General features: G+C 38.3%; 1 protein-coding gene across 1 annotated transcript in view; it reads left to right on the forward strand.

The window, feature by feature from the left end:
- Nucleotides 1-2,209: 2,209 nt before the first annotated feature.
- Nucleotides 2,210-13,777, forward strand: part of LOC138019852 (beta-hexosaminidase subunit beta-like) — a 25,925-nt gene continuing 14,357 nt past the window's right edge. Inside the window, exons 1-7 of the mRNA XM_068866795.1 lie at nucleotides 2,210-2,698; nucleotides 6,690-6,758; nucleotides 7,240-7,286; nucleotides 8,546-8,656; nucleotides 9,289-9,390; nucleotides 10,269-10,376; nucleotides 13,404-13,474. Coding sequence (XP_068722896.1) covers nucleotides 2,290-2,698; nucleotides 6,690-6,758; nucleotides 7,240-7,286; nucleotides 8,546-8,656; nucleotides 9,289-9,390; nucleotides 10,269-10,376; nucleotides 13,404-13,474 — 917 coding nt within the window. The 5' untranslated portion in view covers nucleotides 2,210-2,289. The remainder of the gene's footprint in view (nucleotides 2,699-6,689; nucleotides 6,759-7,239; nucleotides 7,287-8,545; nucleotides 8,657-9,288; nucleotides 9,391-10,268; nucleotides 10,377-13,403; nucleotides 13,475-13,777) is intronic.

Below are 13,777 nucleotides of genomic sequence, written 5' to 3' on the forward strand. Positions count from 1 at the left end.
TACAAGTTCGCGTTATTCATATCACTACGAAACTATTTCATGTCGTTTCGCGTTAAAAATGTGTAGTAACTGTCGAGGAATTAAACTGGTATGAGTGGGCTGGAAGCGTAGAGAGAGAACTGAAAATTCATCGTCATATGCTAACGTCCTCCACAGAACCTTGAATTTGGTCTTTTCACGTCGTCATTTAGGAGATGACGCCAAAGAAAAGTACCAAAATGTAAAACGCACGTGCAGAGCGTGCAGAACCATTGTTTTTTCTCACTAAACCTATTGTTTTGTAGCGTCGTCGATGCAGTCGGCGTCGTCGTTTCGTAAGCTCCCTAATGTGACGTGACACAGACGACTACGAGTGAAATGCATAATTAAAAATGAAAAGGTTAGGATGCAGAAAGTGGAAGTACTTTTAAATATTCAAGCCTCGATATACTTGGGGAATTGTAAAATGATCTGAGAAATAGTCATACCAACGTTTCGTTCATGTTGCCTATGTCAAATAAGGACTTAATGCAAAAAAATGTGTCCCTTCGTTTTACCTAAATTACTTACTGTGGAACTTGATAGTAGTATAATGAAAGTGACCTTTTTATAAAGACGAGTAATAAACTGTACTATATATATTTACTACACCTCTGTTTCACATTGTACAAACGTGGAACTTAAAACCGGGGTACAACTCAGTTACCATCAACTGTCAGACGAGGATTTTGTGAAATATGATGAAAAGTTAAACAAATGGTGAAAATGCGTCCCCGAGTCCCCGAGTTTCCGAGTCTCTAAGTCCCCACGTCCTATGTCCCCGCGTCCCCGTCCCACTTTTCGATACAGCCGAAATTTGACAGTGACCACGGATTCTCGATATTTACAGAAATTGGTTCATAAGTGCTAAAATAAGCTGTAAAGGTAGAAATAAACTTCACTTACCTCTACGTACAGTAGTCCTCGTCTTTTTTGTGCAATCGGAGGGCAAACTGTGTCTGTTTCGTGGCTTTCGAATTTTTACGATGCCAAACCGCAAATTGAAAGCTAATATTTTAAACGAGTGCTTCGACTTAATCACTGAAACAAGCGCATAGACTTAATCAGTAAACGAGTGCTATATTCTTCAGACGATCTCATAAAAAGTCTTCTTAGGAGCATGCATTTAATGTCAGACGATCTCATAAAAAGTGTAGTTAACCAAACCGTAAATTGAAAGCTAAAACTGATTTTACATCCTTTTTCCACTGCGGGAGTGCGGGACTGCGGGAGCAGTAGTTTTATCCCCATTTCATATTCATCCTTTTTCCACTGCGGGAGTGCGGGACTGCGGGAGCAGTAGTTTTATCCCCATTTCATATTCATCCTTTTTCCACTGCGGAAGTGCAGGACTGCGGGAGCCACAGATTACCAGCGCAAACTTTCATCGACTTCGGGACTGCGGGAGCATGCATTTAATGTCACGCAATCGTGGCCGGGTATTCTGAAGTTTAGCCGCGTTAATTAATTATACAAATAAGCAACAGGATTTCAGTGCATTTATTACCTTTTCTTCTCAGGGCTGAAGCTGTCCTTCGCCGACACATCTCTGCTTTTTTTAGCGGGAAAATCCCATCCAACGTTGCTGCGCGGTTGACCAGGAAGTACTGGGTACCAAATTTTCGTCATTTCGTCACAATCCCGCCCCCCTCCACCCTTATTTGCCACTATTTGTTACTATTCGTCACTATTCGTGAATTCGTACTATTCGTGACTATTCGCTGTTCGGTATTCGCGACTGTTCGCTATTCGCTATTCGGGTTTTCCAGACACCCTTCGTGAGGAGAAAATGACAACTAACGACATCGTAAAAATTCGAAAGCCACAAACCAGGCTAAAACGGACGCATTTTGCCCTCCGATTGCGAAGAAAAAACGAAGCCAACTGTACATAGAGGTAAGTGAAGTTTATTTCTACATTTATAAGCTCAAAGTTAATTCTGTAAATCGTAAACCGAGCTTGGGTAGCCTGTGACGTGATAGCATTCTCGGCCGCAAAAGCTTTGAGACATTCAACCTTGCTTTATCACTAGACGAAAAACCCTATCAAACTGGAAATTTGTGAAAAGATAAGTCTTCAGCTGTACTAATAACTAACGAAAGGATTGATAATTGCATTTGATGACGTCACGTGCCCTTTGGCGATACATGAAGTGTCACGCCAGGTCGTGCGAAGATCGCGACCCGCTTGTGATTATCACATGACAACAACTTCCAGGAGAAGGAAGAAGGAAGGAGTTGAGCTGAAGAACTAAAGAGTCTTAGATTTATCATGCTTAGAGTGATTGTTATTCTTTGGGTCGTTGCTTTCGCGTGTAGTAGTCGTAGTAGTAGTAGTGGTATCAAGAGGTTTCCAAAATTGTCAGATCCCTTAGCTCTCGGCGGTCTAGGATGGGAACTTGAAGAACTGCAAGTTGAAGACTATGTGAAAGGTTCAGTCTGGCCTAAACCACAAGGACAAAAGCAAAACGGCGCCCTTTACTCTTTAAGCTCAGAAAAGTTCATTTTCACGATAACTGGGCAAAGCAGTGATGTGCTCGAGGATGCTATAGAGCGTTATAAAAAGTTAACATTTCCGGACGACTTCCGAAAAACGAAGAGAAATTTGCCTCAAATAACACAACTTGAGATCAAGGTGATGGATAAGTACGAGAATTTAACGCTGGAATCTGACGAAAGCTGTAAGTATATTTTTATTTTCTGTCATTGTAGTTGAAAACAAAACGTAGATCGATACAATGCCTTTTAACTTTCCATCCGAGTCGTGGTTATCATTTGTTATTATGAAATTTGATTAAGCTTTTTATGTTAAGTCTATTCAAGCTTAGATAGTTTAAAACTTCATCCCCCTCTGAAAAACCCAGTAATGCACTTTTGCATTAAAAGTGAACACACAATATTTAATTGCATTTTAGCTCAGATGAAAGCAAGATGTTATCAAAACTTTGTCAGGTGTCAGCTATTGTTTTTCATGTCATAGCAGGTTTACATACATCCTCTTCTGGAACCTGCTTGATCAACTGTCTGAGGCACCCAACGTCAATTTTCGGAAAATATCTGTTCGGAAGACGATTTGACATCTAGAATTTTCGAACATCTGAAACATGGTATCATTGCCCATTTTTAACGGATTTTTACCCTAAAAAGGTCACCTAGAATTTTCGGGGGCCTTTTTTTCTGGCTGAAATTTTCGTTTTCGAAAAGGTAAGTTTTGAACCCTATAATTTTCGGATCGCTAGACTTTCAGCTAGGAAATCCGAACAGATGAAAATTTTTTTTGGGGATAAAAATATGCCTATATCTACCGTTTAAATTCTAAAATACGTTTTTAAAAACAATGCTATGTCTAAGTGGTTAAAAAAATTGAACTATATTCTCGTTGGTGCCCCTGAACTGTTGCATACATTTTAAAAATTATTCACTAAATCCACATGTGGTTCACGCAGAGACACTGCATGGTTGTTTAAATGCATGCAGTATCAACCTCAAAAGTGGATATTTGTGAAAGATGTGGCTGGTGAGTCAGCTTGGCTTAGGGTTATCAAGTGCACCTCAAATCTCTGCAGCCCTGGTTCAACCTGAGGTGGTATGTGGGCTGCGTTTCAGTCAGTCTCAATCTGACTCAATCTGACTCAATCTGAGGGTGTTTCTCCAATTTTCCGCCCTCATCAAAATCATCTCTCTGTCAAATTACATCCAGCAGCATGCAGATGGCTCTTGATAGGGCATCCTAACCTTGCATTGAGTGAATGAACAAGGACTGCTTTGGAATGTGTACTATGTTGTGATTGTAGTGGTAGAAAACAGATAAATTTTCAAAGCGCGGTTGTAAGATCTGAAAGATCTTGTTAACTTTGTTGGATCACAGGGAGCCCACGCACCTGTCTTTGCATATTTATATTTTACGCACTTGTTTCCACAATAGCGATGCTATCTTGGATTTTGCATTTGGCGCAATCCATGGGCTTGTTAGCCTGGATAGACCACAATTCATCAGAATTAAAGATGGCGTGCATAGCTATTATGAAATGATTCATTCACTGACTTATAATTTTATAGGTCAGTGACACATTTTTTTTCTGCATTTGATCCAAACACAGATTCATTTCCTTGAAGTCTGCAAAGAACTGTATTAGTAGGATCGACTAATTCGTTAAAATTGATAGGACCTTGATGTTTGTTCACATCACTCCCTTGGCTAACATAATTCCTGCACTAACTGATTTTGCTGCATCAATTATATCATACACTCTTAGGTCCAGGCCAGGCCCGGTTGTTTAAAAGCCGATTAACGCTAGTCCCAGATTACAATTTATAACCAATGCAAGGAGTTAATATCTAATATGTATAAGATTGACTTTTGTTATTGAACTAATCAGAAAAACTAACGCGGACAGATTTCGACGTATCAATGACATCCTGTCATCATTATCAAGAAAATGAAGAAAATTTATGTAAGTAAGTAGACAAAACTAAACCGAAAACAGCAGTGTATTGTTCTAAGCCAGTGAATCATCCAGTACGTGATCTCACAGTGTCACTGACCTATAAAATTATAAGTCAGTGAGATCACTGGATGATTCACTGGCCTATAGCTAGAACAATAGACTAAATTGTTTTTGGTTTAGTTTTGTCTACATGTACTTACTTATGTAAATTTTCTTCATTTTCTTGATAACGATGACAGGATGTCATCGAAACGTCGAAATCTGTCAGTGTTAGTTTTTCTGATTACAGTAGAGTTAATTTCTCTACTCACAAATGCTGTTCAAGGCTGATATTCAGCAAAACTTTACATTAGAAGAAGTCAATCTTGAACAACAAAAATAAGCAAAAGAAACTTTCACCAAAAAGTTGAAAACATGATTAAACAAAAGTTCATGCTAATCCTGAATTAAGTTAATCCACTTTCGAACAACTGGGCCCAGGGTTCTCCTTTACATCATTTGATATTCTCAAGAACAGTGCATGAATATTGTAACACAATTTCTAGTTATTTAAACTCATCGACAAGATGAGCTTTGGTGCTGGTGCCTAAAAGGTGGAAGGGCCTAGAGGGCAACTGGCAGCATTGCACTGAAGGTAACCATGGCAACCATGCAAGTGCTAACCACCAGGCACAGTTCAGTGGAATACCAAGGGAGGGAGGGATGGGAGCAGGAACAAACAGCTAATGCAAGAAATGACTGCAAATGATCTGCAAAGATCAAACAAGCAAACAAGCAGAGCTAAATAAATATATATGCAATCACATGTACATGCCCCTGGAGACTGGTGGCCACCCCACATATTATTAAACATTTGAGCCTGGGAAATGACTGCTGGCCAGCAAGCCCTTTCTCATGGTTAACTTTGCCTAAATAAAGTAATTTAGCCACATTTAAACCATATACATGTACTGTCACTTGTTTCTTACACCTATACTGCTTTAACTCCCAGGCAGGCCTGACCTGACTTAGTATTTTACTCCATCTTACGCCAGAGTATTTTACTGTCTAACACCAGACAATTTTACTTATCAATGGGGAATCCCCAGGAGTCAATGGGTTAATCACTTGCTGAAAAACCCATTAATGTCCCCATTAATAGGGTGTTTAAGATCTGTGATGGCGACAGTCGACGAAAACGTCACCTCAAAATATAACTTGGCTCTATCACAAGTCTTTTGCGATTATTCAGTCTCATTCACGTCCTACAATATAGGCGAAGTACCCTAAAAGTAAATTGGTACAAGCGGTTTCAGAGTGAAAATACAGAATGAAAGATTCTCTGTTGCATACTTACGTTGTCGTCAAAACCTCAAATCTGGTGATTTCACATCATCGTTACATGTATGCAGAGGACCGCTAATATACCGGTACTTGCTAAAATTCGTGCTGCATGTTCAGCACGATTATTTAAAATACTCTTTTATAAACCAAATTATATTATTGTTTTGTGCCATTGTCGTAGTTGTAGCCGTCGTTGTTTCTTAAACTCCCTAATGTTGGTAAATAGCATACACTGAGGTTAAAGAACATACATGTAGCATAGTATTCATGGCTCAATTCACACCCATTTCCAAGTTGGTGCTGTTTAATTTTCCTACAGCAAACTATTGAATACAGTATTGGAGTACAAAATAAAGTTGGCCAAAATCCCATACATTTACTGTAAATTTAGCCATGTTTGCCCCCCAGCGAAGCTTGGCCTGAAAAACGTGAAAGGGTCTATTACAGTGAAAATTATCTCAAAGGTCATTTTGTGTGCTGTGAACTTGCCATTCAAACTGTTTTTTAATTACACTGAAAATTATGTCAATTACATGTAAGAGCCATTTTGTTTGCTCTTAAGCTATACCAAACAAAATAGCTCTTGACATAATTTTCAGTGTAATATTTAAACCCTTTGACATCCAAACCGACCTAAACCGGCCAGTGTTTTACTCTTACCTCGGATGATTTGTAATTTCTATGTCTCTACATGTATGTATAGTAATGAATACCAGACACATAAAAACTACAAATCAACCTATGTTGAAATCATTTTTGACCTGAAATCAAATTTAAACTGTAACATTTGCAAACCACCTAGTGTACATTTTTCATACACTTTCTGACTTCCAAACTTTCTGACAACCTGTATACATGAGCAAAAAGGCTATATTGATTACAAGGATTTTTCTCTCCACAGATGTTTTGAAGGTTCTTTCTCCTCCTTCAGCGTATCTCACCTCTTACACTGTTTGGGGAGCATTGCGTGGTAAGAGAATAGTGACAAGCCATTGCCTCCTGCGGTAGTGACCCCTAATAGATTTTACTCTGTCTAGCAACAGCCGATTTTAGGTGTCAAAAGGTGGGAGGGAAGGGAGGGTGGGGGTGGGGGCGGTTTATAAGTAAATGGGCTAATCCTTGCATTTAAGCACATTTTCCTAGAGTGATATTGACAACTGTTGGGGAGGGATGAAATAAAAACAAGGTGGTTGGATACACCAACTTTTTCGTAATAAGCAATTGCTCGCAATTAATTTACTCAAAGGTTTTTGCCCTGCGAGTCTAAGTGTAAATTCAAGGACCATAGTTTTTGCTAATACCATATAACTAACTCTTTTGGACTTGAAATGAATCCTTCAAGGGAAGTTAATTTGGAAATTAAATTCCTTCATTAAGCAGTTCATTTTTGCAGGTGTTGACATTTGGTATAGTTTTGTCATTAAGTTATTCTGTTATATAATAATTTTTAGGGCTTGAGACATTCAGTCAGTTGGTTTATCAGGATCCAAATGGTTATGTATGTATTGCATGTTTTGTTCTTGTTTTTGTTGTATTGTTGTTACAATATGTCAATCAATCTTCCATTAAGCTTATTATATTCATTCATCAATAGTTCTAGATTTTGATTCAAAGTGAGTTGACTACTGAACTTATGTGGTGAGCTCATGCTTATTGAAAAAATGTAGCAAGCTATAAAAGGCATCATGGCAATGATCCATTATTTTCTTTCAGAGCAACTTAATGGAATTTGCCCTGTTTGCTTGTCTCATGCTGATGTAAATGGTTCAAAATAAAATAGTTTCATTCTAGTTTGATTCTATGGCTTCCAGAGCTTTTTTTTTATTTGAAGAGGCTTAATTATCAGGATCAGTAGCCTGAAGGCATAAACAGATAGTAGTCATGTGTAAAAACTCTCCCCTCTAAAAGAAAGTGATTTCATTTAAGGAGCTCATTTCTCTACCTCACCTCAATTCTTTGCCTTTTAATCAAGTGCACGTCTGTGCTCCATATGTTGGATGAAATCATTGCAAACACATGCAAATAACCCAGTAGAGAACCTCTTCTCAGGTTAGGCTTTAAATAGCCTTTACTCGGGTTGATTCTTGGTTATTGGAGGTCTTAAAACTCCTCTTAAAAATGTAGTATTTTGTGTGGATGCTAGCCTGCGTAGCTAGTGTTTCCAGCGTTCGAGAAATGAATTCATTTTTCTGGCCACGCGAGAATAAGCTGAGTGCAAAAAAAAATTGAAGGGGGGAGGAGAGGAGAGGAGAGGAATTTTTCCCCCATTTTTTGCAAGGCCGAAATGTTAAAAGTTTTTCTTGTCCTCCATAGAAATGCTTGTTACGCAGGCTATGTGGATATACACTCACATTTGTGTGTAGGAAGGCCAAAATAATTGACAAAAACAATTCAGGGGTTTCAATAAAATTTAAAGTTGGCAGGTGGTTTGCGTAGAGTAAGGGACTGTCGTCATTGATGTGAGAGAATCTGTCTTAATTTCATTACTACAATATAGGGAAAAAATTAACTCATGACTTCTCGTACTGAAAAAGCCAAAGCTTTTTGTTGGCCATCTTTACAGTGTACTTACTGAAACTACACTGACATTGATATGTAGACGTTTTTTTTCAAAGAAAAATGTGCTGTATCAACATCTACATGTATAAATCTTGCCCTAATTGGGCCTGTTAAGGTGTTGTGTGTCTCTGAAGTTGCATTGTACTTATTGTTTGCTGTGTTCTGTGTTGTATGTTTTTGCTTTCTGGTTTTCTCCAGTATCTTGCAAATGGAACAGAGATTATTGACTATCCTCGGTTCAAACACAGAGGATTTATGATTGACACTTCAAGACATTTTGTGAATGTACCTATAATTCTTAAATTCTTGGTGAGTAAACATTCTTGCTTTGTTCGAAGTTCATGCAAGGGTTTCAGTAGAGTAGGTTGAGTAGACTTAAAGGTGCTGGAAATTATTTGATTTTGGACAAATAAACTGACTGTATCAGCAAGTGGCTTGATGGTGACATATCACCAACAGATCGCCGAAAGGTCACCAACAGACACCCAGCTGTTAGCTTACAGTCAGAAAAGATTTCCTCTAGATACATAGATGTACAAACTGTCAGTCAACAGTTGGCCAACTGTTGGCCGACAGTGATGTTATTGGTCAGGACCATTTTGGAAGTGACTGCAAAAGGTACATTGTATAATGAAACAGTTCAGTGAAAGGGATAGTTGATCCCAGTAAATGTCCACCTTTTTCAAAAAATATGTCAGAGGAGATTTGAATACTAGTTTACCTTGTTATATATATTGTATGAACCAGGGTACTACCTAAACTAAATATCAAGCATACCCTAAAAATATTTTCTAGCAAAGTGCTATTTTGTTAATCATCTAGTGCTTGGGGTGAATTTTCTATGCCGGTAACTTCTGAGTTGACAATCAGAATGTAGGAAAAGCAATATCCCTGTGTATAGTGTAGATACTAGTATGGAACATTCTTTGTTTGCTTGCAAGGATGCTATGTCATACAGTAAATTCAATGTGTTGCACTGGCACATTGTGGATGATCAGTCCTTTCCTTTTGTGAGTGAAACATTTCCACAGCTGAGTGGTGAGGTGAGTAAGAACTTTCTTTGGTCGGCTTCCTTCATACATTTAGTAGGCTCGATTTTTCCCCCTCTCGATCTCAAGTTTGGTCTTAATCTTCCCAGCATAATCATGCACCTTTCCTGAAACAAGGCTGGTAATCAAGCCTACCTTGTAGGGTTTTTTTTCAGTTTATTTTCCTGGAATAGCAGCCCCAGAGTGAGGATTTGCTGGCCGCTCTGGGAGAAATAATTATATGTCCCTTTTTGTGTTACTGTAAAGAAAGAATATGATCAGGTGTTTTGAGATTGTACCTTATGTTTTAATCTGAGAATACCATTCTTTTTCAAAACAAATAGCAGTGTCTTGATTTCGAAAGTCTGTTGATTTTCTCACAAAGGCAATACACTGTTCCTCAATCAATCCTAGTTTTAACAGCTGTGGCAAAAGTAAGGCTATGGAATAATATTAAGAAACATTTATTTATTGTTATTGTGCTGTATGCACACATTTTTATTTCTGTGCCTTTAAAGTATATCTGCCAAACAACAATATAAAATGATCAAATCTGAAGCTTTTGTCATTTGATAACAGTGAGAGCTCATACAAAAATGAGCCATTCATTAAGTTTACTAAGGCTGCTCAATATCTAAGAAAGAATCAAGTAAGCCTTACATTATTAAGGACAAAGTTGCATTTTTGGTGCATGGTTTGTACAATAAGTTTGCTGAATCATTACTCAAATTAGCTCTTTTCCGATCCTGAGTGATCTGATTATTTGACTTAAAGGTTGGAAAAAACTGCAAAGTCTTAAGCGCTCTTTCAACTCATCCAGAGGGTGGATGGTTTAATCAACTCTCTTGTGGGAGATACTACAATTGACTGACCCAACAATTTGCTTATTTTAGGGTGCTTGGAATAACAAAACACACATATACTCCAAAGATGATGTGGCCAAGATTTTAGAGTATGCAAGGCTGCGAGGAATTCGAGTTGTGCCAGAGTTTGATACCCCAGTGAGTTGTGGCTTTGTGTGGTAATAAACCACTATGCTTTAGATAATATGTGGGATGCGCGGTAGCCTCGTGGTTAGTGCGCTCGACTCCGGATCGAGTGGTCCGGGTTGGGGGCCTGGCCGAGGACATTGTGTTGTGTTCTTGGGCAAGACACTTTACTCTCACGGTGCCTCTCTCCACCCAGGTGTATCAATGGGTACCAGTGTAATGCTGGGGGTAACCCTGCGATGGACTAGCATCCCATCCAGGGGGGAGTATAAATACTCCTAGTCGCTTCATGCTACGGAAACCGGAGATAAGCGCCGGCCTGATGGGCCTTCCTAGGCTCGTGACAGAGACTTTACCTTTACTTTTAGATAATATAGGCCTAAGGTTATCATTAATTTTTTGTAAAAGTTTGGGTTGTTTCAGCTATGGTACCCTTCAACACCTTACCACCACCCCTAACCCCTACCCACCCACTCCCCATCCTACCTCACATCTCACCTCTACCTCCCATCCCCGGAATAGTCATGCCGACTTTGTTCAAAATTATGGAAGTGAAAAATGACTCAGCATGTTAGCATTTTTCATTTTCATGGTTTTGCACAAAGAAATGCAACTCAGAGATTGGCGAAGTACATTGTAGCTATCTAGTTATCTCAATGTCGACTGAAAAAGAGGTAACTAGGAATATAATTTTAATCTCTTGACTCTGATTAAGCATGCATTATTATTCCACTGTGCACATGGAAAACATGGGGTCTAGGTCAACCCCCCCCCCCCCAAAAAAAAAAAAAAAAAAAAGAAAAGAGGTACAGTTAACACGGGAGACCCACTCCACTCACCGATCAGTAATGATCCTTCTGCAGGTTCACCTACAGAAACCCTGTTACGACTTTTACTTCCTCTAAATGATCAAGTTTGAGCAACTTTTCCCTTCGGCCTCCCTCAGTCCTCACACCCAAAGGGACAAAGATAATACAGATATACACACATAATATTTATTATTACATGTATACATCAGACTCACTCTGAAAAATCTGATTGGTCGAGAGCATTCAATCAATTCACAATAGCTTGTGAACTTGACATGATAAATGTAATATCTGCCGAAGCCGAAGGCTGAGGCAGATAACACAGACATGAGGTTTTGATAATTCATGATATCATGCTCAACCTCATCAACCTCATCCAATAATTAATTACATGTACGACAGAGGTTTGAACTTCCACTTGTTACGAAATTTATTTAAGACCTTGTTAATACATAATACATGGTAAATCGGAGCTGCCTTTCCCATTGTCAAGGCTGAGGAAATCTTAGACAAGAAAGGAAACTTTGGTAGTCTCACTTGTCAGCTGATACTTTAATTTACAAATTATTTAATTAAACCCACAGACTCCATTTGTCACTTACAATTACACAGAAAAGTCATTCTGCAAAGCTGTTACATATTAAGAGGCCCAACTTGATTTTTTTTTTTTCATGATGAAATATTAAGCATTCGGAAGGTGCTATACTACTTGATTGCTGTAATATTTAATTTGTATATAGTTGTAGCCAAGAGTTGTTGAATTGATGTAGCATTGAGGCAAAACAAACATCCAAAAATTTGTATTGTAAACTGCTTAATAGTCAATTTATCATGATGATAATGTTATTGTGATAATTTATTACGTAGCTGTTGATTTGTTTAGGAAATCATACAATCTCGAAAGTGGATGGGCTTATATCTCGGTGTCTTGAAAACGAAGACCCCTATTAAAGGCCCCTAAGAATCTAAGACTCAAAAATGAAGAAAGTAACCCAAACCCTCAATTTGGCCCTCAATAGCCCTTTTCGTGGTTAGTCTAACATGGGTGCGAGGCAATTCCGGGTTAAAACTACAAAATAGCCCGAAATTGCCTCACATACATGCTAGATTACATTGTAATGCAAATGAGAAAAGCTAACCATAAAAAGGGCTATAATTTGGGCCTAAAGGTGGTTTTTAGGCCTAGGGTTAGCCTAATTTAAGGTTTTGGGTTACTTTCTTCATTTTCGAGTCTTAGGGTCTTAGGGGTCTTTGGGGTCTTGGGGGTCTTTGTCTTCAAGACACCCCCTTATATGTCTATCTATTTCGCCGTCATTCCAACTTGTTTCTATTGTTTTTGTCCTCACTGCCTCTCAAGCTGAATATTGATCTTTTGAAAATGGCCTATTCTTGTGGAAAGGTTCATGTATGTTGTAGTTACAATTTTTCCTTGGTTAAAAATTTTTCAAACTTGTTTGTTTTTTCCATTCCTTTCTTTCAGATCATGATAATGTTTATACGACAAAAGAAAGCAAAAAACAAACTAGTCTGAAAAAAATTTTAACCAAGGAAAAATTTTAACTACAACGTAATGTTATATAAACTGTATCCGTTTACGTTTTGTTTTAGATTTTGCACATATGGTAGCTAGATTGATTAACATAGATTTAGCCAAACCTAAAAGCAGAGTTCGCTTGTTATCTTTATTCTTACAATAAATTAATCTGGCTTGAGCCTCTGATCCAATCGAAAACCAGTACCTGGTCAGCAGTCAACTAAAAAAAACCAGCTGACATTGATGAGCTTTAAACTTGAGCCAGCAATATGGTCATGTGATACTGGTCAGCAGATACCTTGTTTTGACAGGTGTCAATTAACCATGAAAAATGCAGGCATACTTGTAGTGGTGGACTTACTGCTGTACGTTGTATGGTGACCAAAACCAAATTTTCTCACACAGATGGGTTAGCCTATTTTCTTACCCATGGTGCTCTGCAGGCACACGGAGCTCCACTAAAACTACTGTTAGCCAGTTTATGCTTTCATTTTGCTGCTCTCGAGCTCATTCCAATGTGAATCAGGTTGCCATAGTAGCTTAATTGGGACTTGACTAAGGATAAGATTGGAGTAGCAGTAGTTCTTTGAGTGTATTATTGGGGAAAAAAAACCTTTTGCATTTTTTTCCCCACAAGTTTTTGATGTGTTGAATACATGTAACTCTGAAAGAAAATGTCTTTGTTTTATCTTACAGGGTCACACCTTTTCATGGAGGAGTATACCAAATTTGTTGACTCCATGTTTTTCCAAAGGGCAACCAACAGGGTAAAGACTTGAATTTTGAGAGTGACGGCAGAGTTACTCCAAGAGTCTTAGTCAATTTTATGAAACTAATCCAATCTAATAGCCACTAATTATCAACTGACGATCAGATACATGTATAAATGTTATTCTCGGATAATAACAAAATGATACCATGTTTAACTTTTCTTGAAAGCCACATTAATGTTCTCCAGATTCACTGAAAATCGAAACGAGGAAATAGCAAATTTCAATGTTGTAGCTACTGCAGTAGCAAGACTTACATGTATGGTTGGTATATGAAGAAGTGGTCAGGGGCACCCAACA

The sequence above is a fragment of the Montipora capricornis genome, chromosome 10, assembly GCF_036669925.1.
Source record: "Montipora capricornis isolate CH-2021 chromosome 10, ASM3666992v2, whole genome shotgun sequence".
NCBI classification, from domain to species: Eukaryota; Metazoa; Cnidaria; class Anthozoa; order Scleractinia; family Acroporidae; genus Montipora; species Montipora capricornis.